General features: G+C 39.7%; 1 protein-coding gene across 1 annotated transcript in view; it reads left to right on the top strand.

The window, feature by feature from the left end:
* LOC139729957 (probable methyltransferase-like protein 24) overlaps window positions 1-23,548 on the top strand; it is a 106,457-nt gene extending 82,909 nt beyond the window's left edge. Inside the window, exons 3-6 of the mRNA XM_071640875.1 lie at window positions 17,500-17,607; window positions 19,024-19,169; window positions 20,051-20,297; window positions 20,917-23,548. Coding sequence (XP_071496976.1) covers window positions 17,500-17,607; window positions 19,024-19,169; window positions 20,051-20,297; window positions 20,917-21,231 — 816 coding nt within the window. The 3' untranslated portion in view covers window positions 21,232-23,548. The remainder of the gene's footprint in view (window positions 1-17,499; window positions 17,608-19,023; window positions 19,170-20,050; window positions 20,298-20,916) is intronic.
* The last annotated feature ends 733 nt before the right edge of the window (window positions 23,549-24,281 follow it).

The following is a 24,281-nucleotide window of genomic DNA, read 5'->3' as shown; positions in this document are numbered from 1 at the left end:
CGATTTGAACGTCTGGTTTCGACACCCACCACGTTACCAATTTGAGATTTGCGTCGAGCGATCGAGACCACTTTTTGGCGGCCACATCTCGACATGAACCCGAAATGAATAGATGTGCCTCTGACAGAACATAATTCGGTCAGGATGTTCGACCTCCTTATGCCTAGTCTCGAGGGGATGGCAGATGACGCTGATATTCGTCATTACATTAAAGTGTAACTCCGGAGTATAGAGATTACTACCGAGGTCGGAAGGGGAGTAGTTGCATCAGTCGTTTGTCCTCAAACTGTCGCGGAGAGTGTTAATGGTAGCCGAGAGACCCGGTTTTCCTTGGCTGTGACGATGGCATATCGTCATTTAAAAGTTTTTATTTTTTATTTTTTATAGACACAACGACGTGGTAAAAGTTGACGCAGTTCAATAAGAATTGTGCTTGAAGAGAATGCGGGGGGGGGGGGGAGGGAGGAGCACAGCACAAGCCTGTGTCATCTACTCACTTACGTTTGTTTATCGCTGTGTTAAGTTTAATATTGAGGTGTATATAGAGACATGCAATACGACTGACTGCCTTTTTTCACGCGACTCAACCTTCATCTGAAATGACATTTTGTGTAAAAACCTTCCAACATTTATTTTTCACCGCATGATTAAGAATCAGTGTTGCTTCAATTTCACCTAACTCCGAAGTCGAAACTTCGTCTCGCCAATGAGGGAAATAAATAAAAAAGAAATAAATAGATGATAAAAAATAAACAGGAAAGAATGACAACTTAACAAGTCCTTTGCGCCAACATAGAATGTCAATCAATGCCACCCGTTTTTGTTTTTCATGCAGGATGGTATAACGAACCGGAAAATTTTCTGTACCTCCTAGGTCATGTCAATCTGGTAATATAATCTGCCTTCTCAGATTCTTCTGCTTCGTCGTTTAGTGACGTATAAAAACGGGACGTGACATTTTGCTTAGAGATAGGAAAGCGTTTAGCGTGCTTTTCACTGTATCGACTGTTAGTGAAAGAAATATTGGGCAGCCTCCATCGAAGCAAGGGTTCACACATTCTGTCCTAAGTTTTGAAATGCGTCAAACACACATGCACTGAGGTTTAAAATTGGCTTGCTTTGTTTCGTAACGTTTCAGACGCTCAATGACAGCTAATTGCTGTAAGTAAAGTGAGGTCATAGAGTGTCATTCTACCGTGCATGTGTGACCCGGCATCCAGAAGAAAAATGGTGAAAATATCTATCTCTTTAACTTTTATTTCTAGCTGCCGTCAGATTCTGAAAGAAGCAACTGTAGTGTAAGCTTTCAGATATGTTACTCATCAAAAGTGGATGTTTCTAACCCACTGAACTAGATGACTGAAATACGAACGTGTAGGAATGCTAGTTTTTATGAAAGGGGGCTTTGAAGTTAAGGGTCCATTCGAGTGCTCTTTAGCCATTCTTTTACTGTGTGTTGAATATAAAAAAAAGTGAATCGGATGGTGTAAAATTAACTGGTAACTAAGGTAAAAGGATTATCATATTACCCTAAAACTTGGTCCACTATTTAACAACATTCTATTCACGACCATTATCAAACTATCAATGATACTGTTGACATATCTTTAAAGTTTCTGTATACAGTTTCTTGCACATTTTTGCACGCCTTTTTGGCTGAAAATTATAACAAATGGGAACCATCGACTGAGCCAAAAGTCTCGTGCACACGTAGGGAACAAGCCACCACCATCAGTACAGCATGGCCTGCACTTTCCAAACACTATACACGATATTGGGGCATTGTCTTTGCATCAACTCGCTTGTATCTTCCCAGAGATGCCCTTATCATATCAGACACTGTCTGGCGGGCAAGCTGGTAACTCAATTTCGTCCCAGAGTGGATGCCGGTAACCCTTAGTGTCAAGAAGTCGCGAACTTGGCAGCGTTTCCTTTTCTTCTTCGTCAAGGCTAACACCAGGAAGACTTAGCTGGAGTCAACTTCAAGATCCCCGGCTCCCGGCGGCATAAATGGAAAACAAGGCAAAAGGCAAAAATTCAATCTCTACTTTAAAAAGCAAAAACACACGAAAAATCTGTCTTTGTTATACCTGCCACGTATTTGCGTTTTTGTTTTGTTTTCATGTTTTTGCAGTTGAGGTTTGTTTGAGTTCAGTGACATTTACCAAGGTTCGCTGCCATTAGTCATTTTGATTTAGCTGTTCATGTGTACCAAATGTTAAAGGGATGGTACAGTGCTGGTTGAGGTGAAGAATCAGCTATTAACTTTTTGTGAGATACTTAGAAACTACTTCATGAAGTGTAAAAGAGAATACAATTCTAAGAGGAATTTAAAGTTTATCTGATGAAAATTGGTTTTGAAATGTCTCAGATATCCAAACACAAAATAAAACAGCGGTCCTAATAAAAGGTGGGTCCCACCTTCTATTAGGATCACTTTGTTTTGGATATCTCAGCCATTTCAAAACCGATTTTCATCAAAACTTTTAATTCCTCCTATGCTCTTAATATTTCATAATGTATATCAAGTGGTTTCTAATTATGTTGCAAAATCTTAAAACCTGAATTCTCATCTCAACCAAAACTGTACCATCCCTTTAAGGATAAAAGATTCTCCACGGTCAACCCAGAAAGGTTATGGTTTGCCCTGAGTGAAATACGAATTCAGCGAATGGTTTTCTCTTCGCATTTATACATTTCAGTTGCTTATGCGTACATAATCGCATTTTAGCAATGAATATTGCTGAAGCATAGAAAGAAAGAGCTGTTTTTGACATATCCATAATATAAAGTGATCTCGATGACGTTGCTGAGTAGGCCTATGATGCAATGTTTACCCTGATTCTCGATTTTCATGATCACCAATGTTCAGTTTAAACCATCTTGACATTGGCGTATACATAACATGCTGAGAGAAGGCTTAAAGGGATGGTACAGTATTGGTGGAGATGAAAATTAGGCTAGGGTTAGGGTTAGGGTTAGTAAGAGTAAAATAAAGTAAAACAAAACGATCGTAATAAAAGGTGGGTCCCACACTTTACTAGGATCGCTCTGTTTTGGATATCTCTGCCATTTCAGAACCAATTTTGATCAAAGAAACATTGAATCCCTCTTGGAATGATGTGCTCTTTCATATTTCATAAGAGGTTTCTCATTATCTCACCAAAAAATGATAAAAACCTGAAGTTAAGTCTCAACCAAAACTATACGATCCCTTTAAGTGGATGTAAAACCTTCAGAACTATCAGAAAGATAGGAAGAATGAAAAGAAGGTAAGACGGAAAGGAAAGGAGACGATGGATGAGGAAGAAACAAGGGCAGAAGTTGAACCCAAGAGAATGAGAGAAGAATGAGGGAAGAGAAGAAAAAGAAAGGAAATACAGTTATGGGCAGTAACATAGATGGAAAACAGATGAAAAGATAAACTGATTAAGATAGGTACAGACAGATTATTAGCAAATAAGAAATAATGACCATGGAAATAAAGAAAAAAGAGAGATAATAGATGGGTAGCTAGATAGGTAGATAGATAGATGGATAGATAGGTATATGTAGATACACAGAGATAGATAGATAAATAAATAGACAGATAGATAGATATACAGATAGATAGATAGATAGATAGATAGATAGATAGATAGACAGATAGATAGATAGATAGACAGAAAGAAAGAAAGAAGACAGATAGAAAGATAAATAGATGGATGGATAGATAGATATACAGATAGATAGATAGATAGGTAGACAGACAGATAGATAGATAGATAGGTAGATAGACAGACAGACAGACAGACAGAAAGAAGACAGACAGAAAGATAGATAGATAGATGGATGGATAGATAGATAGATAGATAGATAGATAGATAGATAGATAGATAAAGGTGTGGCGAGGAGAAGCTGACTAGTAGGGTTAATGTCGTTAAATGAGCCAAGCATTCCTAGGGGACTTCCGGCCGCGATACCCTTGAAGTCGAGACCACTTACCCAGCATGACTTTTACGAACCCTTGTGACAGCAACAGCAGAAGCAGCTATAGAAAAAAAAAGAACACCAAGAAAAGCTCAACCTTCAAATGTAAAAGAACCGTTCCGTCCGTATAGTCACAAGGTTAATAGATATACATATATATTTTTTCTCTCTCTATCTCGCATATATACTTGGTGATATGATTGCTGTTGACATGTTGCAATCTTTCAACTTTCTCGGGCCGCATGAGGCCCTGTATGTTTTCCAGATGTAGAAGAGTTTAAAATGTATTTGCAGTTGATATTGGGTTGTCAGCTGATACGCTTCCAGCAGAACTGCATGATACTCCATAACTGCATGATACTCCATCGCTTTTTAAGTAATACACGAGGATCATATTATACAGACGACACAGTAGCCGATGTTCCCTCGAAGGCACGATTATCGTTATCTGTACCTATAGTTTGGGCAGGTATAATCAGATCTGATGGCTCAGCCCATTCTTGGGATCTTTAAAGGAACAAAATGTACCATTTACGTTCACACATCCCATACAAAACTTAGAAAACAGTAACTCAACTCCCGCCCATCAAAATCACACTAACGGAAAATGATAACAAGGAAACATTCAAAGAATTAAAAAAAAATAGGATGGGCATCAATTCCCCGTGGAAAAAAAAGACTGTATGGGCGTATTTTTGTTGCAAAGTAACATGAGTCCTTATTTCATGTGTGAAATTAAAAAACCTCAAATTTTATAGGCTGTATGAGTAAATTGAAATGCATTACTGAGTCGGACATAACTCTTTGCTACCGTGAATGACCATGCACAGCACTTGAACTTGAGTAGAAATATCTATACTATGCAGTCGGCGATTTACGACACCAGAGGATATGAATCATGCTTCTACGGTTCACTAAAGTCCTGACCCTTTGTGTTGTGGTTTTGTTTTGCTGGTGCTATCACTTTTTGAAGTCCGACGATTCAGAAAACATGTTGTTATTCCATTACTGAGAGGTACCTGACATGCGTCAGATAAAAATGCGGAAATGAAATGGCAGAAAGCAGTCTTTACATTTCTGCATTGATAATCGTGATGAGTAAGCTTGAGTGTTGATACTCCATTGATTGCTTAGCTGAGTTTTAATCCAGCATTACTATACGCACATATTTGGTATAAAGTGTGTGTTTAGATATTGGAGTACCACGAAAAGTTTGTATAGTTCCGCTGAGATTGTAACCTCTGACGTGTGTGCTGTTTTCACTTCTCAACTTATCATGAGCATAAAGAGTTTTTCTCCGCCGAAGCTGCAGTCTATATAAATCAAATACATACCATTCATATTGAAGGGAAAACATGAATAGATGAACATAAGTAAAGAAGTAAAACGAACGCTATCTCCAGGCAGATTCAAGTATCACCGATGGGAAATGATAGATGGGATTTGAAACATAAAGAAATGGACTATTTCTGATGTTTTCACTTCGTTCATTCAAAAGAATATGATAAGATGACCCTATACATGGGGAAAAAGATCCACCCTTCCCCAAGTTAACGCCAAAATGCAGCATGCGTTCATTTTGGGCAAAAAAAAAAAGAAAGAAAAAATCAACAGGGAAACAAAGGTCATTTTCACACTTGAACATTCTCTATGACAAATGCACAATCACTTGTTCTTAGCTTTCGAGTTTGCTATATACATGCCTCGTCGAAGTTGTTAAATGGTGGTGGTGGTGGTGGCAGCGTTGCCAAGACGGTTTCTCATTTACGTCCATCGCTGGAACCATGCATTGCGGAGTAACCTTAGACATTTTGATAGACCAGGGAGGTGGAAAGGAAACCCCTCCTGCTTTATAGACTTTGTTAAGACACATTGTACTTTATTCCAAAGAGTTGGCTGTTTGTGCTCGATCTCGGTTTCAGTGGTCCCTTTGTACTGATTCGTCAGACACAGGAGAAGGCTGTTTGTGAAGTTGTTGAACGGTGAAATTGAACGTGGCTCTCCAATTTCATCTCAGCTCATGATAAAAAGTAACTAGTCGTTGGTGTATATGTAGAAAAAAAAAAGGATACAGTATATTCAGGTCAGTTATTCATTTGATATCAAACACTCGTGTATACCTCTTTTCTTTAGAAATCGCATTTGAAACGGACTTGACTCACCGTGGTACTGGAATAATCGTATCTCTGATGTATACAGTTTCTCCAATGTATATCTGGATTCAACGAATGCATCAAGATAGTGAAACGCTTGGTGAAAAAAAAAGAAAGAAGAAAAGTCGTGATCGGCTCATCCGTTCGACAGTGGTTCGAACTTTATGAAATTGTAAGAAAAAAAAAATAATAAGAAATTTGGTTTGTTCCATCTTCCGCGTTTCAGAAATTTAAACTTCATACAGTAATATTTGCTCTCACAATATAGTAGAACCAACAATAAAAAAGGAAGATGATTCAAAGAGTTTGAAACACGTCATTTTTCTTCTGTCATTTTGAAGAGGTGATATTAGCAGCAGCTGCAGGGGGCGATATTTTATGAAATCATGATGTCATTCCGACCTAGTAGGCCTATATCTGCCAAAATGGTTGCCACTAAATTCACAGTCAGTCAAACTTGAACTCAGTATATCCAAGGAGTTATCTCATATGCCATTTGTAATTTGGGGTTTTCGCTGTTCTTCCTCAAAATTGTGGCACTGGTCAGGAATCCATGGGAATTCCTCTTGATTTACAGCCCTGTTTACTGCAGAAGGAACAGCGATTCTATATCATCCAGTCGCCGTAAATAGTTCTGTTTCTCCCCTATATCAGAACAGGTCCATGATCAGAATGCGCAGCTTTTTCTTTCGATTGGTTGCAAACACACTGCAGTGGCTGTTCTCGTCTTTATTTATTGCCAGCCCATCTCAGTGGAAGTGAGTTTTCTGTACAATGACATTCATTTAGGACAAAGAAGAAGAAGAAGATGGTGATGAAAACGAAGGAGCTTGGAGAAGAAGAGGAAGAAGAAAAAAGGAGAGTTAAAAGAGGAGGAAGAAAAAATAGAAAAATGATAAAGATGAGGAGGAAGAAAAAGGAAAGAAAATGAAGGAGAAAGGGAAAGTGTGAGAAGAAGAAGCAGACGAAGAAGACGATATTAAAAAGGATAGCTATTTGGCAATTCAATTCCTTTTTATCAAAAAAAAAATGAAAAAAAAAATCAGGAAGGAATTAGATTGTCTAAAGCAATAGACAAATTCTTCTGAATCCTAATGACGATTACGAGATGGAAATTCTTTTCTTCGTCCCATGCATTCATTAGTCTCATAGTTTTTATCCCGAACCCTTAACCCTCTCATTGTTGTCGGCATCTTGTATATGTTAACAATGGCAAGGGCATATTGAATAAGCAGTTATCTGAGGGTTAACTGGACCATATGATGTGATTGTTAATTACGAGCGTTTGCATACCACCTGACAGTTCTGCGTCGGATCTGCACAGCGGTCAAGCTCAATTATCAGAGACCATAATTTTGCCAACAGATAAACCTGGAGCTCGCAGGCCATTATGGCGTCATGGGAATATTCTAGTGTTTGGTTTCTCTTCTTCTCTGAGATTCAGTTGAATTATGACTGTTTTTTGTTTGTTCTCATTGTTAGAATTGTTGTTAGTAACTCAAATATATTTGTGTTTGCATGAGGACAGACGTTACCAAACATGACCTGTGTGCGGGTAGGCCATATGCCAGACAAGAAACTCAGGTTTTGATCAAGTTTTGCCATATGAATCTATGTCAAATCAATTAAATGGCGAAAAATCGACAGAAGCACTGTATTTTGGGCTTCCTTGATTCTCAGTAAGTTTTTTTTTCTCTGTTTAGTTTGTATTTCCCTGATCCCTTCAATCAAGAATATTTTAAGTTATTATGAATACTTCTTTCTTCACCCATTATCTACTGTTGCGAAAGATATATCATAAACATGATAAAGATATCTTGTATTTGTACGGTGGTTTAATCCTCCTGTCGTTGTTTGCTCTTCAAGGAAACGTTGAGAGTCGTATAGAGTGAAACAAGATGACATAGAGCGTCTTACTAACGTCTTTTTATGGTTTTTAAGACCAGGGCTTTTTACACTTGTGTTTCTTAACCCCGGACTTTCTCTGACCCAGGACTATCGTTAGTCCCGTACCAATTTTTTCAGCTTTTTACACTCGCCAATTAGTCCCGTACTATCTCTTGTCCGGGGCTAAGGAGAAAACTGACCTTTTTACACTCGTATTTCTTAGCCCCGGACTTTCCAAACCACATGAATATTCATAATTACGCTGTGTACTGTACACGTACACGCACGCACCGGCAGTACTTGATTACCTCGTTTCTGATTGGTCAGTGAGGGTCGCACTTCGTCTCCGTCGCTTAGCCCAGGATTATTTTTTTGTTCTGTTTACACTCACTTGCTTGGCACCGCAATTGCGGTGCTAGCACCGCAATTGCGGTGCTAACCCCTGCTATTTTGCAGGGCCAGATAGTACCGTACTATCGGTGGGGCTAGCCCACTTTGGCAAAAACGAGTGTAAACAGAAAGTGGGCTAAGGATAGTCCCGTACCAACGGTGGGGCTAAGGCCCCCCCTTAGCCCCACCGTTGGTCCGGGGCTAAGCAAAAATTTACAAGTGTAAAAAGCCCTTTAAGGCACCTGCGCGATTAGTGAGTCGTTAGTCGCAAACAGTAAAGCGGGATGGCAGCATAAAAGCATCTCATAATTGTCGCAATACGATCTAAGACCCTTTGAAGGCCTCCGCGCGATAATATACCGGCACATCATGCGAGACCTGCGATTACTGATTGTGCGCGAAGACGGTCCCATAAGTTGCTCCTCCTTAATCTGTTTCCATGGTTACGCTTTACATCGCCACCTCATCTCCACTGTTTATAACTCTTCTCGCACGTCAAACAAAGCTCACCTCCCCTCGACACCCGTCGTTCACCCATCTCCATCACAAATCCAAATATTTACCCATCCCGTTTGATAACTTCAGGGAATGGAGAAGAAAAAAATCCAAAAGGAACAAACTCTTCATCATCTATCTATTACTTTCATTCAAGGAAAAGAAAAAAGAGAAGAACAATAACCAATCAATCTTAAGACAGGTGGCTTAGTTTAACACACCACGCGGGAAAGTTTAGAGCTAATGGATTTGGGTTTAATCACAATTTTTGCTCTTCTATTGTACACTGTGAGATGACACGCTGCCTCGATGGGTATATAAGGAGGCTAAAGCGAAACTATTTGCGCACCATCTAATGCCAAAACAAATCCCATAGTAGAAAATGTGTTTTTAGTCTCAACCGATAATATTTACAAGGGCATGTCTTATCAGTGTCATCAACGTGTCTGTCGAGAGATGAGCACCGTCGTGATCACCGTCATGTAAACAAAAATGGATCCCGCCACATCCACTCACTCTTCTATTTTTTGGCGGCTTTATTACAAGTTCTTGTCTTCTTCGTTATCTATAAGAGCGTCTTCATGTCTAATCTTCATAATCAGCAATTTATCATACACTCTCTGTTTATTTCCTTCTGGTCCGCCCACACCGCCAGACACATAGCTGCCGTCTGCCGATCTTCCCGCCAACGTGGCTCTTTCTCCATCCGTATCCAATTCCTTGCGTAAATGTTGTGCACATCGTTTTGTTTTTCTGCTCATCTGCGACTTCCCTTGGCAACGCCCACTGCTCCAGCTCGATTTTATTGTTTATTGTTTATTTTCTTCTTCAGATATTTTGAGCTCGCTTTTGTCCGTTTCTGTCATTGATGATGATTGATGATAATTAACAAAGCTTATATAGCGCATAACACATGTGACTGTGTATAATCCCAATGAGATTAAGAAAAGGAAGCTTATAATAGAGTATGCAATTGCAATATTATTATTACATGTTGTGGCGTGTCGTTTTAAGCCGTACCATTTCTGTTGTTGCATATTGGCCTGTTGTTTCCCATTTCCTTCCTGCAATGATCCATAGGCTTACATTAATTTTTATAGCTATTCTAAAGCTTAATCCCCAATTTCTGTCGCATATTATTTGTGTTTTCCCAATTGCATTCCTGCCATGATGCGTCATGTTTGACTTATAATCTCATAGATACGTTAGTTTAATCCCCAATTTCTTTTTTTTTAAATATGATAACCACTTCTGTCGTATATTTTCTGTTGCTTCCAATTTCCTTTTCACTGTGGTGAGTCATGCTTTACCATAATCTGATGGATGTTGGTTTAATCCCCAGAATTATCATTCTTCCTGTCCTCTCTATTTCTTCTAAAGTTTAGTTTGTTTGCATGTTTCCCCAGGCCTATCTATCTATCCATCCATCTATCTATCTATCTATCTATCTATCTATCTATCTATCCATCTATCCATCTATCTATCTATCTATCTATCTATCTATCTATCTATCTATATCTATCTATCTATCTATCTATCTATCTATCTATCTATCTATCTATCTATCTCTATCTATCTATAAATCTATCTATCTATCTATCTATCTATCTATATCTATCTATCTATCTATCTATCTATCTATCTATCTATATTCTGTCTATGATATCTATGATATCTATCTGTCTATGATATCTATCTATCTATCTATCTATCTATCTATCTATTTATCTATCTATCCTGTCTATGATATCTATCTCTTTATTTATTTATTTATTTATTTATCTATCTATCTATGTATGTATGTATCTATCTATCTATCTATTCAGTTTTGTGCATAACTTTTAGCTCCCTCCTTTCCTCAGTATGGGCTGGCGATTAATGGTTATCATCATGATTATTTGAATAAAGAGAGAAAAATAGAGTTCACAACATACAGAATTAGTAGTAGGCCTACCTCGATTGCACGACATTGCAAAAGAATATCGATTACCATCATAATCACCGTTGAATAAGAGAAGGAGATGTGTGTGTTCCATATTTCATTTGTGGTTGTATCGTAGTACAGTGATGTATTACGTATAGTAAATGATGTGGAGCGGTTGTCATGGTTTTTCTGTATTGACACAATACTATATAAACAATTCTTGTGGCCATGAGTTAAAACTAATGCAAAACTAATGCAATAAAGGAAGATGCATATTCTATCTAATCAACTTCTCAATCTGTATGACCCCAGTATCATTATCTTACCGATGATGTCCTTGCTGTTTGGTCTTGCAAGTTAAGCGATGGTTTGGGAACGCCAGTCACGTCTCTGCATTTCGAGTAGACCCCGGATGTTAAATGGATCGTCCCAAGCGGTGGCGCTATCACGTTCGCATGATCGAAGCGATCCTTTCTCGTTTAATATACATCAACGACTGACTGTCGGCGTTTAATCATCCCGATTTCAAGCAAGCCTGACTTCCCGATCTTTCTGCAATCGATTGGATCGCGATGGGGGAGATTAGATTGGCCTTGGTGTCGACTCAGGTGGGCCGAGCAATTTGTCAGTGGCGTTTCGAATTTGCATGGGACAATGGGCAAGGGTGATCAGGGCGGGACTTGGAATTACTTTGAGTAATCGTCCATACTCTGAAGGCTCGTCACAACAACAACAAAAACAAACATTAAAGAAATTAATGAATTCGCTGGTGTCGGCATTCTGATGTAAGTTACATTAAGAAATTACTATGTGTTTAAATAAATACCCACGTGTTTGAGATATCTGTAAAATGGATACCACTAGCATAACATCACATGCATGCTAAAGATTATCCTCCCAAGATGGTAGTCCAGGCGACTGCATCATCGCCATTGGAGAGGTCTCCTTTGTATGCACTAGACGTGTCCGGAAAACATCCGTTGATCTGGGCATGGAGCTACGAGGGTTTGTAGCTCCATGGTCAGGGAAAGACGGGAAAATAACACAAATATTCCCCCTAACAAAACTAAAAGGTAGCTAGGAAACCCACGTCTATATATTCATTATGATAATCACTCAGTGTTTGATCATAAATTGCACCACATCTCTAGAACAAAACTAGGTGGGCGCAGTTACTCACAACACTGCTTTTGAAAATTACGTTCGCCAAAATCTGTTCCAATAAATCGAGGATGTCAAAGGTCAAAAGTGGTGAAAGAAAGGCACAAAAAGTGGACGATAATGAATATAGGAGCACTACTATTATAAGTCATGCATGTACTGGACATCCTGACCACCTCTGCGCATGCTCCTCAGATCATATTTCTGTCAAAAACGCTGTCGAGGATTTTATCCAAACAAGGCGGACGATTGCCGAAACTTCATTTACTGAAGTATAAGTAATTTAAAGTCACGTGATGAGCCCCCTCTGTCAGTACGTCTGCGCGTGCGTGGTCAAGTTTGGTTTTAAGGTTGTGGGGGAGGGGTAGAGTGGGAAGAAGGAAAGGTAAATAAACACGAATGTCATGTCTGCGCAAATTGCGGAGATTGAAGCTTGGAAATTCTGGACGGCTCCGACAATATTTGTTTTCACGATATTAATACGAAAAAAAAAAGACGGAGTGCTCTTTTCTATTCATCGATGCCATTGATTTCTACCCTTCAGAGATTATCACTTCTTTTATGATATTACGGCGGTTTGACTCTAATAGACCAAAAATGGAGAAACATATCATTTAGTCTGATAGGGGGTATATAGGTACTGTTAGATTATTGATGATGGTGCCATTTCAAGTGGAAGTTCAGGGTAATTCTAAAAACTTACTCGTGGTTCCATTATTGCGCCCTTCTGATGATGACGATAAAGATGATAAGGTCTTCTTTCAGGGTAGCCTCTTCAGTGTTGCCACTGCTCTACCAGAGGACCTTGACATTATTATTACCCTAGAGTTGCCTGATGCCCTTTTCTACACGTGGGTCGAGAGGGACATTGTTGGTAAAAACTCTTATCCAAAGATGTAAGCGCTGGGCGGAAATCGAATGTTGTATAGGCTTTTTAGTCCAGCTGTTTAGTTAAGACAAAGTTGCTGATGTCATTCTCGCCCTACTCTGAATTACACACATTAGTTTCACCATTAAATGTTACGTCACGGTAAAGTGCTATGCGACAAACTTATCTATCCACGTTCGTCCCGCAGCCCACGAGGATTTGCAGAAAATGCAGTGAAGAAGACGGAGAACCCATCAATTCAATTTTGCCGCAATTCCGGCCAAAATCTCTCGATAATGGTCCCCTAACAAGGAGTCGTTACGCCAAATTGGATAAGTTGTCTGCGCAAGAAGTGACTGCTAAATTGCCACGCGCACTCACAATCGAATTTCCATCATTTTGGTTCTTTGCATAGCTGTAAACTTGTAATTCGTCTTTCGTGCCGCGTAGAAGCGTGAATGCTAACCAATGTCAGGACAACGCGATATTCTGCAAGAATATCGTTGTTTTTTATTTGCCAGGATGGATGTACATGCCTTCGCCAACAATTGGATGATTTGCCTTGATCTAAATGTATGAGACGGTCTAGCTTATCAAAAAGTCATATTTGTGTTGAAGTATTGCAAGTTGTTTCATTAGTGAAACTGTCTCAATAATCTTTTTTTTTTCTTCAAGGTATGATGGATTCAAATTGAACATAATCAGGCAAAAGTTAGATTCTGAGATGCAGAGATGTTGATGTGTAATTAACAAGGTCGGGGCAGGTGTCTGTTTGCGAGCCATCTCATCAATATCTAAACATTCTACCACAATATACTGTACACGTATAAAAAACAAGGAGTTGCGTAAGAAACTGGAAGATTCTGCATGTCCGATATTCAGCCGAATTAACTTCTTTCTTTCTTTTTAGATATTAAAGACAAACGAGGGGCTATTCTCAACGACGTATATTACACATTATACTCTACGTGTGATTTTTATTATCATGTATAATTTACTGTGTGATGTATGCACGCTAAGAATTCTGGGAAGAGCGAGAAAAAAATTGCGGATTGCATGTTGTATGTATGAATGTGTATTAGCACCTTTTGGTTTTGTCCACAACGGGTGGGTGTGTCCCGTTTGGACGACTTCCTGACTCTGCGCCTTAATGCGTTTTACGAGTGACAGTTATACTTCCTGGGGCTTACAGAATGATATCCATAATTGTAATGCGTAGAATTCATAATCATAATGTGCCACATCAACACAACCAACAGTTACTCCTTTAGCCAGCAAAGCAATCTTTACTCAACCGCACTTACATTGATAATTGTAAAACTGCGAAGCCTATAAACATGAAATGATTACATCTATGACTTGCCATGTTTGCACGAACTAAATTTGCAGGCAGATCGATATCTCACCCTACGTACATGCAGAGAGGGAAATGAGCATACAGACAAGAATATTAAGTGATAAATTAAATGTAAAATAAAGATACGATATTGCCAATACACGAAAGAGCCCCAGCCTATCATAAGTAACTTAATCCTCGCAGAACCCATTCTTTCAAGCTATAGTTGACATCCAGTGCATGGGAGATGCCATTGGCAATAATAAGGTTAATATCTGACCACTTGATCGATACCGTAAAAGAAAGCGCGCTGGTTAAAACTACATCCTTCATCACGATACCAATGCAACCACTACCACTACCAATAGTTCTACTACCACCACTACAACGACTACCGTCGCTATACCACCACCACCACCACCACAGCTGCCACCATCGCTACCACCATCACTACCAAAGCATCACGCCTCCATCATAAACACCTTCACCACTATACTATCAATGACTATACCACCAGTTCCTCCATTACCACCACCACCACTACCAGCACTACCACCACCACCACTACCACCAGCGTACCACAACTACCACTATCTCTACAACCATAATAATCCCATGAATGTTCGCCACTGACAAATGAGTTCCATTATGTTTACTGCAATGGAGTTCCCTGAGGTAATGACTGTATTATAGCGAACTTTCTTTATAGCATAATAGCGAATATGGGTCATGATGGAGTTGATAAACCCCTTTGCTGGGCAAATCAGTCGTTCCGGACAAGAGTTGTCATCAATGTGACGGTGCATTTAAAGTCTGCGTAATAGAATTCAACGCGGAAAAAGGCTCACAAGCTTAATAGGCAGTATTCCCTTGCCAATGTTGATGTATTCCCGCGTTCTTTCTCACACTTCCGTGCATGCACTTTGCACTTTCATTTTTGCGCCATTTCTCTCGTGACCATTATCTGATTAAACCATAGAATAACGCTCTCAAAGATGTCGTGGGATTTAATTTTCAATAATCGGAGTGCTGATATAGCCGCGCTCCAACAGCCATCGACTTCCATTCTAATCACGTCACAACGAAGATAATGCAATTTACACCGCGTAAATGTCACGCTACGAGCCCGCTAACGCATCAACGCGCCCGCTGCGCAGGCTGCGCTCCCCGTATCGAGTTCGGACATGGTTCGGCTGTTTATTAAGTGATTACGGTAACATCAGCTATCGTTGCGTCGGGAGGGTATCTCTTGATCTTGCAGACGAGGCGAAACATTTAAATTCAATTTAGCGGGCAAGGACAAATCAATCCGGTATACTCTCGTCCATGTTCCTTCATTCCAGGCCGACCGTGACGGGTAAAATGCAATCCAAATACAGGGCCACTGATCCCCCTTGAAAAGAAGAGAGCGTCGACAAAATCAATCCTACATTACTGCAATGCCTGACACATCATTCCGGCTTTCAGGAGCAATTAGAGACGTGAAGTACTGATGGCAGATACGGAAGTACGGGATATAACGAGAACAAATATTTTACGACTACTGGCCTACCCATTTTAAACAAACCGGGCAGCCTTTAAACAAACACATCGACATTAATCTATAGAAACCGGTATATAGCGGAGCGCGAAATTGTGTTTTCAAATTATTTATTGGCAACGGAAAATGACAATACAATGTATTATTTTCTCGAGTGTCACTTTATTTTTATTTCATGGGCTTATGGACCTACACCTTCGGAAAGTAAACAACAACAGCTGACATAAATAATGACACTAGCTCCTGTTACTGCCGCTGCAATTATTATATCATTTCTCTTTGTTGAGTGTACCATTACTCCTAACCCTACTATATATCCTTCTCCCACTATTATCTCCTACGTACTCTGATGTTACTACTACTACTACTACTACTACTACTACTACTACTACTACTACTACTACTACTACTACTACTACTACTACTACTACTACAACTACTACTACTACTGTATAGGCCTATACTATCTGCTGCTGCTGTTGCTCCTGCAAAGAAGCGCTGGCTGTCCATTCTAATTTGACAAACTGTTCGAAACGTATTTACTACTACAAATGTACTTCCTTGAACTATGCAAAGCAATTTTGGCGCGAATGCAGTTTCTTACTCCATCGGCATTCTCATACTTTATAAAACAAAACAACAGACCTTTACTCTAGTCCTAACCATAACCCTAACTCTTGAGACTCAGGAGTACGCGCGTGGTTAGGGAGTGCGAAACAGCATTATCTCTAGCAATTTTACTGAGAGTTATGTTTTCATGAAAAGAAAATTGACTGGTCGTTCCCATGACACGGACTATGAAGAATGTACGGTCTACTGGGTAAGAAACATCAACAGCATAAACAGAAGCAAGATAAGAGAAAAATAGACTACCAACCATCGAGATTAAAAACACCAAAGGTCAAAGGTGAAGGGTATGTTGCCAGCAGTCTGTTGACGTTGGTGGCTCCCTCCCCTCTTGGCCTCTCCGGTGATCGAACGCCTCATCTTCAACAGTCAAGATTGGATAATTACCCATCAATTTTTACTAATTGCACGGGCAAACGAAGAGAGGTCGATTATAATAGGCGCTTGGTCAACATACGGTTTAGACTGAGTACCCATTAACCAAAGCTCATCAACCGTTAAATTAAAGCAGTCGTCAAGTTTTTTTTTTACTCCCGAACAACACATAGAAGAAGATTGTTAGCTGCATGTGTTGTAGTCATGATTTTCATCAAAATGCATAGGACGGATAAATTCCCAACTTTCCTTTGTGTCTCTAATTACCAAAGTGTGCATTTTTTTATATGCAAAGTTTCAACCAGCTGTTATGAAAGGTCAGCACAAAAAGCAGGAACTATGGTGTGTCACGAAATCCCGGGGTTTAACATGACCATGCGAGAACAAAATTCTGCAGACAAAACGAAGGAATGCTGCGATGTTGCTAATGATTGTTGCTGACTGTTTTGCTGATGAAATTATTGTTATCATTGCAGTTATCATCATCACCAACTTTATTTCTATCATTATGACGATGATTACGATATGATTGCTATAATCAGAAATCATTGCCATTATTGTACTTAGTATTTTAATTTTCACCATCCGTATACTTTGAAAAAGAAAAGCTGTGGAGTATTTCCCTTTTTTTTTCTTTTTTTCTTTTTTTTTTGGGGGGGGGGGGGGTATTTAAAGACACCGTACTTTACAGCACCTTTAAGAACAACATTATGTGAATACAAATTAGCCACATCTAACCGGAGCTCATTAACCATTCTATCTCCATGCACATAGAGCGACGAACGTTCCTTCGCCGGGCTTCCGCTTCAACCGTGGGCGAGTCGTGATCATTCCATAGCCTCAGAGACCAGGCGTTTCTTTCAGTACATTACCACAAAACAGGTGAGTATACACTATACTAACACGCGCGTACACACTAATAATGAACAAAGACATGAGATTGTTACCACAATAATTAATCAAATTAACAAATTACAAACCCTCAGATTTTTTTCCCCAAGTGGACTTAACCAAATCGATGAAACCCAAAGAACATTATTGAACACTGGAAGAGAGGGAAAGCAAATACAAAAAAAAAAAAAAAAGAAAAATTGCTACGACTCTTTTCAATCGTCTGACATGCCGTTCCTGAATTTTTATCTCGAGATAATTATTCTATGAGGTCGTGTGACTGAGATGCTATGTGAGATGTTACCAAATTTCACATTTCATCAAAAGGCACAGTACATTGCTCTCTTAGAAAATTCGGAAGATGCCAAAAAGGGCACTGACACTTACACATACATACATACAGGCAGACAAATTCACCAAATCTTCTTCTTTCACGGCATATTAATTGGCATGACTGAATACTAGTAGTTTGCAAGAATTTGCTTTCGCTGTCACAGTGAGGAGGTGGAGTTTGCTTTTCGAGAATGGCTGTGCTGCATTTGTCTATAGAGGGCGCAATACAAGTTTAGCGAGCAGTGCCGTAAAGTAATATCTTCACGAGGATACGGCACTGTTAATTTTTGGCGACTCAGGAGGGACGTTGATGCGCTGACAGCGCTGCTCGCACGTCGCTCAAAAAAAGCGATATACGTCTATTCTGGTTCATATTCATCATCAAAAGCATTGTCACGGGTAGGAAAAAATAAACAAAAGGAGGTGAATGAAATACCCCTGCACTATTTCACTGAGAAAGTAAATATTGGATTCCTTCATTTTACACATGCTTCGCTCACCTTTTCCTGTTTTCATTTTTATGTAGGGCCAATTACCCGGTGAAATAGTCCCGCAGAATGGAAGACCAACTGTTGCAGCTGAATATGAACTATTCAGCCGTCTTGTCAAAAGGAAAATGAAACAAACAAACAAACAACCGTTTTTAATGTCAACAAAATAAGACTGTGTCATACGTATTTGACTTTGATGTATTTTAAACATTCCTCGAGCAGTTTAGCTGGAGGAGAATCAATTATGATATAAAGAGCTTGCTTCCAAAGGGCGCTAAATCCATTGAAAATGATGGATTTATCGCCTTTTGGAAGCAAGCTCTTCATATATTGCTTGAATTAGACTTTCACATTGGAAATGAAATATATAGAGAGAGAAGCTAGTAAAGCTTGTACTTGATAAGGTAGTAAATGCCAATATCACGAAGACAACATAAACTTTTGTCACGTGGATGCCCAGATTTACTCATCGTAATTAAAACATGGACTCATGACACCACGTCATTAGGAAGTGATGTCATCAGCTTTTTATTGTTTGATTCTTACGTTATTTTGTTTGTCCATGTTTGTTTCATTTCGCCAGGTGCAATGCCGCGAGGAGCAAGCCGTTGGCAGGAACAATCCGGCTGGAACCGGAAACGACTGGCCCTGGATGGTTTGCTTCGACGAGGGGTCGTCTTTCGATAGCAGGGGTGCTTTGAGACCCGGATGTATCGTCTATTCATTTGGGTGAGAAACGCTCATTAACCCTCTTACTCTCACTGCTAACCTGTCTATATACAATGGCAACGGCAATTTACGATGCATGGGCCTGAAAGTGTTGTCAATAGTTGATCGTAGAGCAGTAGAACAGGCTTCGTGCAAAGCGTGATTGGTCGTGATGCATAATTGTGGCTCGAAAATGACTAATTGTCTACGCAATCCATGTTTAGATTCCGAGAGCTTCTAAACTTCAGCTGGCATTTGGCATCGAGATGGCACATTTAAAAATCTGAAACAAGTTTTACATCTCGTCACTTTTTTGTCATTGGTTGATTTGTGAAACATTTCTCATAAAAGTCCCATTGAATCATTCAGACCAAAACAGCTATTGTTCTTGTATGGCTAGTAATCATTTATACTTAATTTTACTTATAAATCAAATCTATACAGCAGCTAGGTTATTGTGTTAAGCCATTTGTGTGCTCTGAGTGCCGATCAGCACAGAAAAGCCTATATAGCATTGCGCACACTGTCCAAAATCCCCAATACAGAAAGGGTCGAATGTACGTGTTTTTTTTTTGCACTTTTGATTTGTGTTTTCCACATTTTCATGTTGTTGTTTAGGTCTCTATGTTTTTGTTCCAACATTTATGCTTTGGAGTAAGATATTCTTTTTTATGAATACGTGTTGATGTTTTGTTTTGTTTTGTTCATCCTTACGTCAAATACAGGCCTATGGAGTTAAAAAAAATTTAATCAAGGATTCCGGTTTACGAAATATACGCAAAAACTACACGAGTTGAAATTTGAATTGGTTCCAGAATAGCAAAATTGATTGTTATGTGTATACTGCCGATGGGTTGAGAAAATGCACTAAAGGAAATCTATGGTGATATTCACGGTCATAGGGCACGCTCGTCCGACATCAAATTCGAGATGGAAATGGCCGAACGAGGGTGCGAGGTCCACATCTTCGATCCCAGCGGCCGCGTGAGGGCGCAAGTCTCTTCTGCGGCCAAGCCCACCACCTTGCATAACGTCATGTTTCACAAGACCACCCTGGACTGGCGGGACTCCAACCTGGACAGCCATGGCTCGTCGCCATGGAAACCGAGAAAACTGTCCGCCATCATGGCGAAGCTCGGACACGATACGGTGAGTATCTAACGGCCACATCTAATACATCTCTTTGGAAAAACGACGCCAACAAACGCCTGAAAAATGAAAGAAACGGTGATCACAAATGTGACGATCTGTAATGCTGAACACGACAGATTTTTTTTAATTGTATCACTATGACGTTTGCATGAATACAATCTAGCTATAGGTATTGCAACACACAAAAAACCCTAAAAGAAACATGAATGTTATGTTTCCGTCTCTAAAGCTTACAGGATTCAACAAAACAAATCAAGCCTCAAAATTATAAAATTCATTTATCCACTATGTATTTGCAAAGTTTAGCCATTTGTCAAACGCAGACATGTGACAGATAACCCGGGTATCACAATGAGCATGAAATGAAGAATCAGATTTACCTACAAAGTACTAGCAAAGACGGGGGCTTGGGAATTACTGCTTCTAAAATCCCGCGATACAAGTAGTGCATGAAAAATACATACATAACCGACCGAGATATCATTCGGTGTTAGCGTCGTGGCTCGACCTCATTATCACACACTCTAATACCCAGCTATAACTGCACTCTCTCTTTTTTTTTTCTCATGTCATGAGTAAAGACGGTGGCTTTATCTGTCATTCTTTCCTTGTCCAGATCGACATCGTCCGCGCCGACCTCCAGAGCGCCGAGTGGAAGGTGCTGGAGAGCATCCTCCTCGACGGCACCGTCTCCCGCATCCACCAGCTCCTCTTCAACGTCCACCTCAACTGGAGCGGCTTCGAGGTGCAGGGCTCCAACGACGACGTCATCCGCTTCTGGTACAGCGTCCTCAAGCAGCTGCAGGTGGCCAACTTCCGGCTGTTTCACACCTGGGAGGACCGCTCGGAACCGGCTATCTTCCTCGGTCAGACGCTGCCAGACATCAGCAGTACCTACACTCTGGGCTGGGTCAACAAGGCCTGGAGGTGATAGGAAGCCTATAGCAACTTTGTTTGTTTGTTTGTTTGCTTGTCTTTAATATAGTGCAGTCGAACAGTCATTGCTTGAGGTCATGATTGGAGCGGGGAGATATCTCTCTCACACCTCCCTTCTTGGAGGACAGTAGGCCTATAGCACGCCGGCGGAGAGGCTTGGAAGAGTTGCTAAGAAACGCCACGACTATCTCTCAGGACGGACAGGGAACATCCTTGCCCTCTCATTCGCACATAGCTATCACTCGAGACCTCAGCGTAAGCCAACAAATTTTCATTTGTCTTTTTTTTTTCCCCCATAGAAGTTTTAAGATCTCTGGATTTTTTTTTTTTTGCAATGGGCATGCTGACGTCACAATCGAGTGATTGGCATCGTCGTATCATCAAACAATTATGATTGATTTCCAGACTTATCAATTCTCTCTCATCCGGCTACAACTGCTAAATGTTCTCAATGACTAGTCCGACCATGATTTCGTATTTTCTGTCTTTTGTTCTTTGATTTGTTTGTTTGTTTGTTTTCCAAAAATCAGCACAACCCAATGTGGAGACACAAGTATTTAATGAACGTACTTGCATATTAATAATATTTAGGTGCTCTTCGCGAGGAAGTAAATCCTTGAGTCGAAATTTAAAGGCCACATAACTGAGAAAAGATTATTGTGACGTCATAACAGCTTTATCGTCCATCTGTAGTCCGGCCTGTCGAACCGACATTTATAATAACGTATATGTATTTTAAGACATAATACAAGTAAATGTACACATTTAATAATAGACTGAGGTAATTGTAAGGCCTACTTGTCACAATGTGTTTATCCACCGAAAGAGGGCGGTATGATTACACGCGCAGTGTGACTGTATTCCTAACTTGATCTTCTGCTCATGCACTCATTCATCACGTTGGACTTTTGATAAGGAAAGAATTTTGCGAAACACCTAAGTGACAATACAGAAATGGTTACAAAAAGTACTAACTGATGTAATCATGGAATGAAACATTGCACAAGTAATATTCACTTCGTGATAATAGAAATTCATTATGTCGAGAAGTTTATATGAGACTTTGTAAAGAACACGAGCTTGTCGCTGTGTGAAAGGCTGAAGTGAGCTGTGAGCTATCAACACCGTAGTGGACTAACGCACTTTGCGCCTAGTGTCAAGAACAATGTAAAGTGTATAATGATGTCTATGTTATGTCTAGTGTGAAAACGATCGATTGAATAGTATTTCAAACTTTCAACGTAGTAATGGACATAAGCCAGTACTATCATGTCGTAAACCAGCATTGTCGAGCACTGGGGTGGAGATACTTTAAATGTCAGTGGGAAACGCAAAAAGAAAAAAGAAAGAAAGAAAAAAAGAAAAGCGATGGCGTGTAGTATGAATAACCTGCTAAGATATCATCAAGTAAGCCGAAAGAACTTTAAGGATGTTAAAAATACACTGAATTTTGCAAAGCAAAACAAATACTAGTATAGGCTAAACGTTGAACACGTAGTTACACTAATCAATCTTAATTGAATCGTTTGCGCTGCTGCCCTCAACGGCCAGTCGGTGTGCAGACAGCCGAAGTAATTACGCCATTTGGTGGAGTTTTGTCGTGGTGTCGAATGTTAATAGCGACAATATTGCTCCCGTGTTACAAACGTATAACACCATGGATTCTTTTTTACATCCTTCTGAGCTTGTATGGACAGAAAGAGACGGATGATAGATCATCATTACTAACTTGATTTCATCTCCATCAGCACCATCTCCATTATTTTCTTTTTATCGTGATCACCAGTATGAATTAGAGAGAGGCTTTTTTTTTATCAAAGGTAGATATTATATATATTAACTCCTTTGTCTGACAACGGAGGGATTATTTTATTTTGTCTTGTTGGTTCGTAAATGTATTGCACCTTGTTCCGCAGGGCTTGTTGAATGATGAATGATGATAGTCAAAGATTGTATAGCTCCCTCTCTAGTTCACATGGAGAAATTCATATCAGAGGTAAGCAGTGCTGACATGGGCAGTGAGGGGCCGGGGGAAACATATTCAACAGTGTTCAGTATGTTCTAAGATTTCCTTAAGAGGGTCATTGCGATTCTTTTCTTTTTAATGTGTGGATGTGTGCCGACAAGATGACCTTCTTCACATCAAGCAACGCGTTTGACATTCTTTTCAGATTTTTAGATCGAATGTTTGCTGATGAGCAAACTTTCTGCTTGGTAATTATATATTATACAAAATGCACATCATTGAGGGCGTTAGTGAGAATTATCCACACAAGCTACCTATGGAACAGTCTAACGCGCCCGAGACGATAGCTGAGGGTATTCGGAAGGTACCGAATGGGGGCAGTCCCCGAACAGAATGATGCGTATGATTTACTTAGTATAAAAATTATGAAGCAGATCTTGTCATTCATCTTGATAACTTTATTGCGAGTAAATGAAATTATTAAAATAGTCTGGCCAGGTCACCACTGTGACTTGAACGTGCTAATGACCGGTCAATATACTTTACTATTGGCCAGTCATAAGCAAAATTGCATGTTAAGCAAAACAAATGCCTGGTCACGTGCACGCTCTCAACCAATCATTTGATAAGGATCTGATTCATCATTTTTGAAACATAATCGAGTCTGGCGTTGTATCTTGAGAGTACAATTTAAATTTGCAATGATAAGATCATTTTTCTGTGTGGTACTATGAAGTTATCAATGATAATTATGATGGTATGTGCAATATGATCGATAGAATTATGTGAAGTAATGTTTATGAAGTATTTTTTCGTACTTGTCAATAGAATTTCGATTTCATATCGCCTGTCACCATTGGTCACTGATGTCAGCTGTAATAGTTTATGAAACCGTGTAGGCCCTACACATGGTGTCGTGAGAAAGCTGACAGTGTACAGATTTGCTGTTTGAAAAGCAGGCAATATATTTATCCTACTTTTGTCTCTCTCTCTCTCTTTCTCTGTGTCACTTACGCCTCAAACAGGAAATGACGTGAAAGGCATGCTTTTGTTTCCTTTTTTTTAATTGACTGTCCGTC

Source organism: Diadema antillarum, unplaced genomic scaffold (assembly GCF_040938485.1).
Source record: "Diadema antillarum isolate AM-2024a unplaced genomic scaffold, OU_Dant_1.0 seq00000275_RagTag, whole genome shotgun sequence".
NCBI lineage: Eukaryota > Metazoa > Echinodermata > Echinoidea > Diadematoida > Diadematidae > Diadema > Diadema antillarum.
This window is presented reverse-complemented; position numbering and strand designations above follow the sequence as displayed.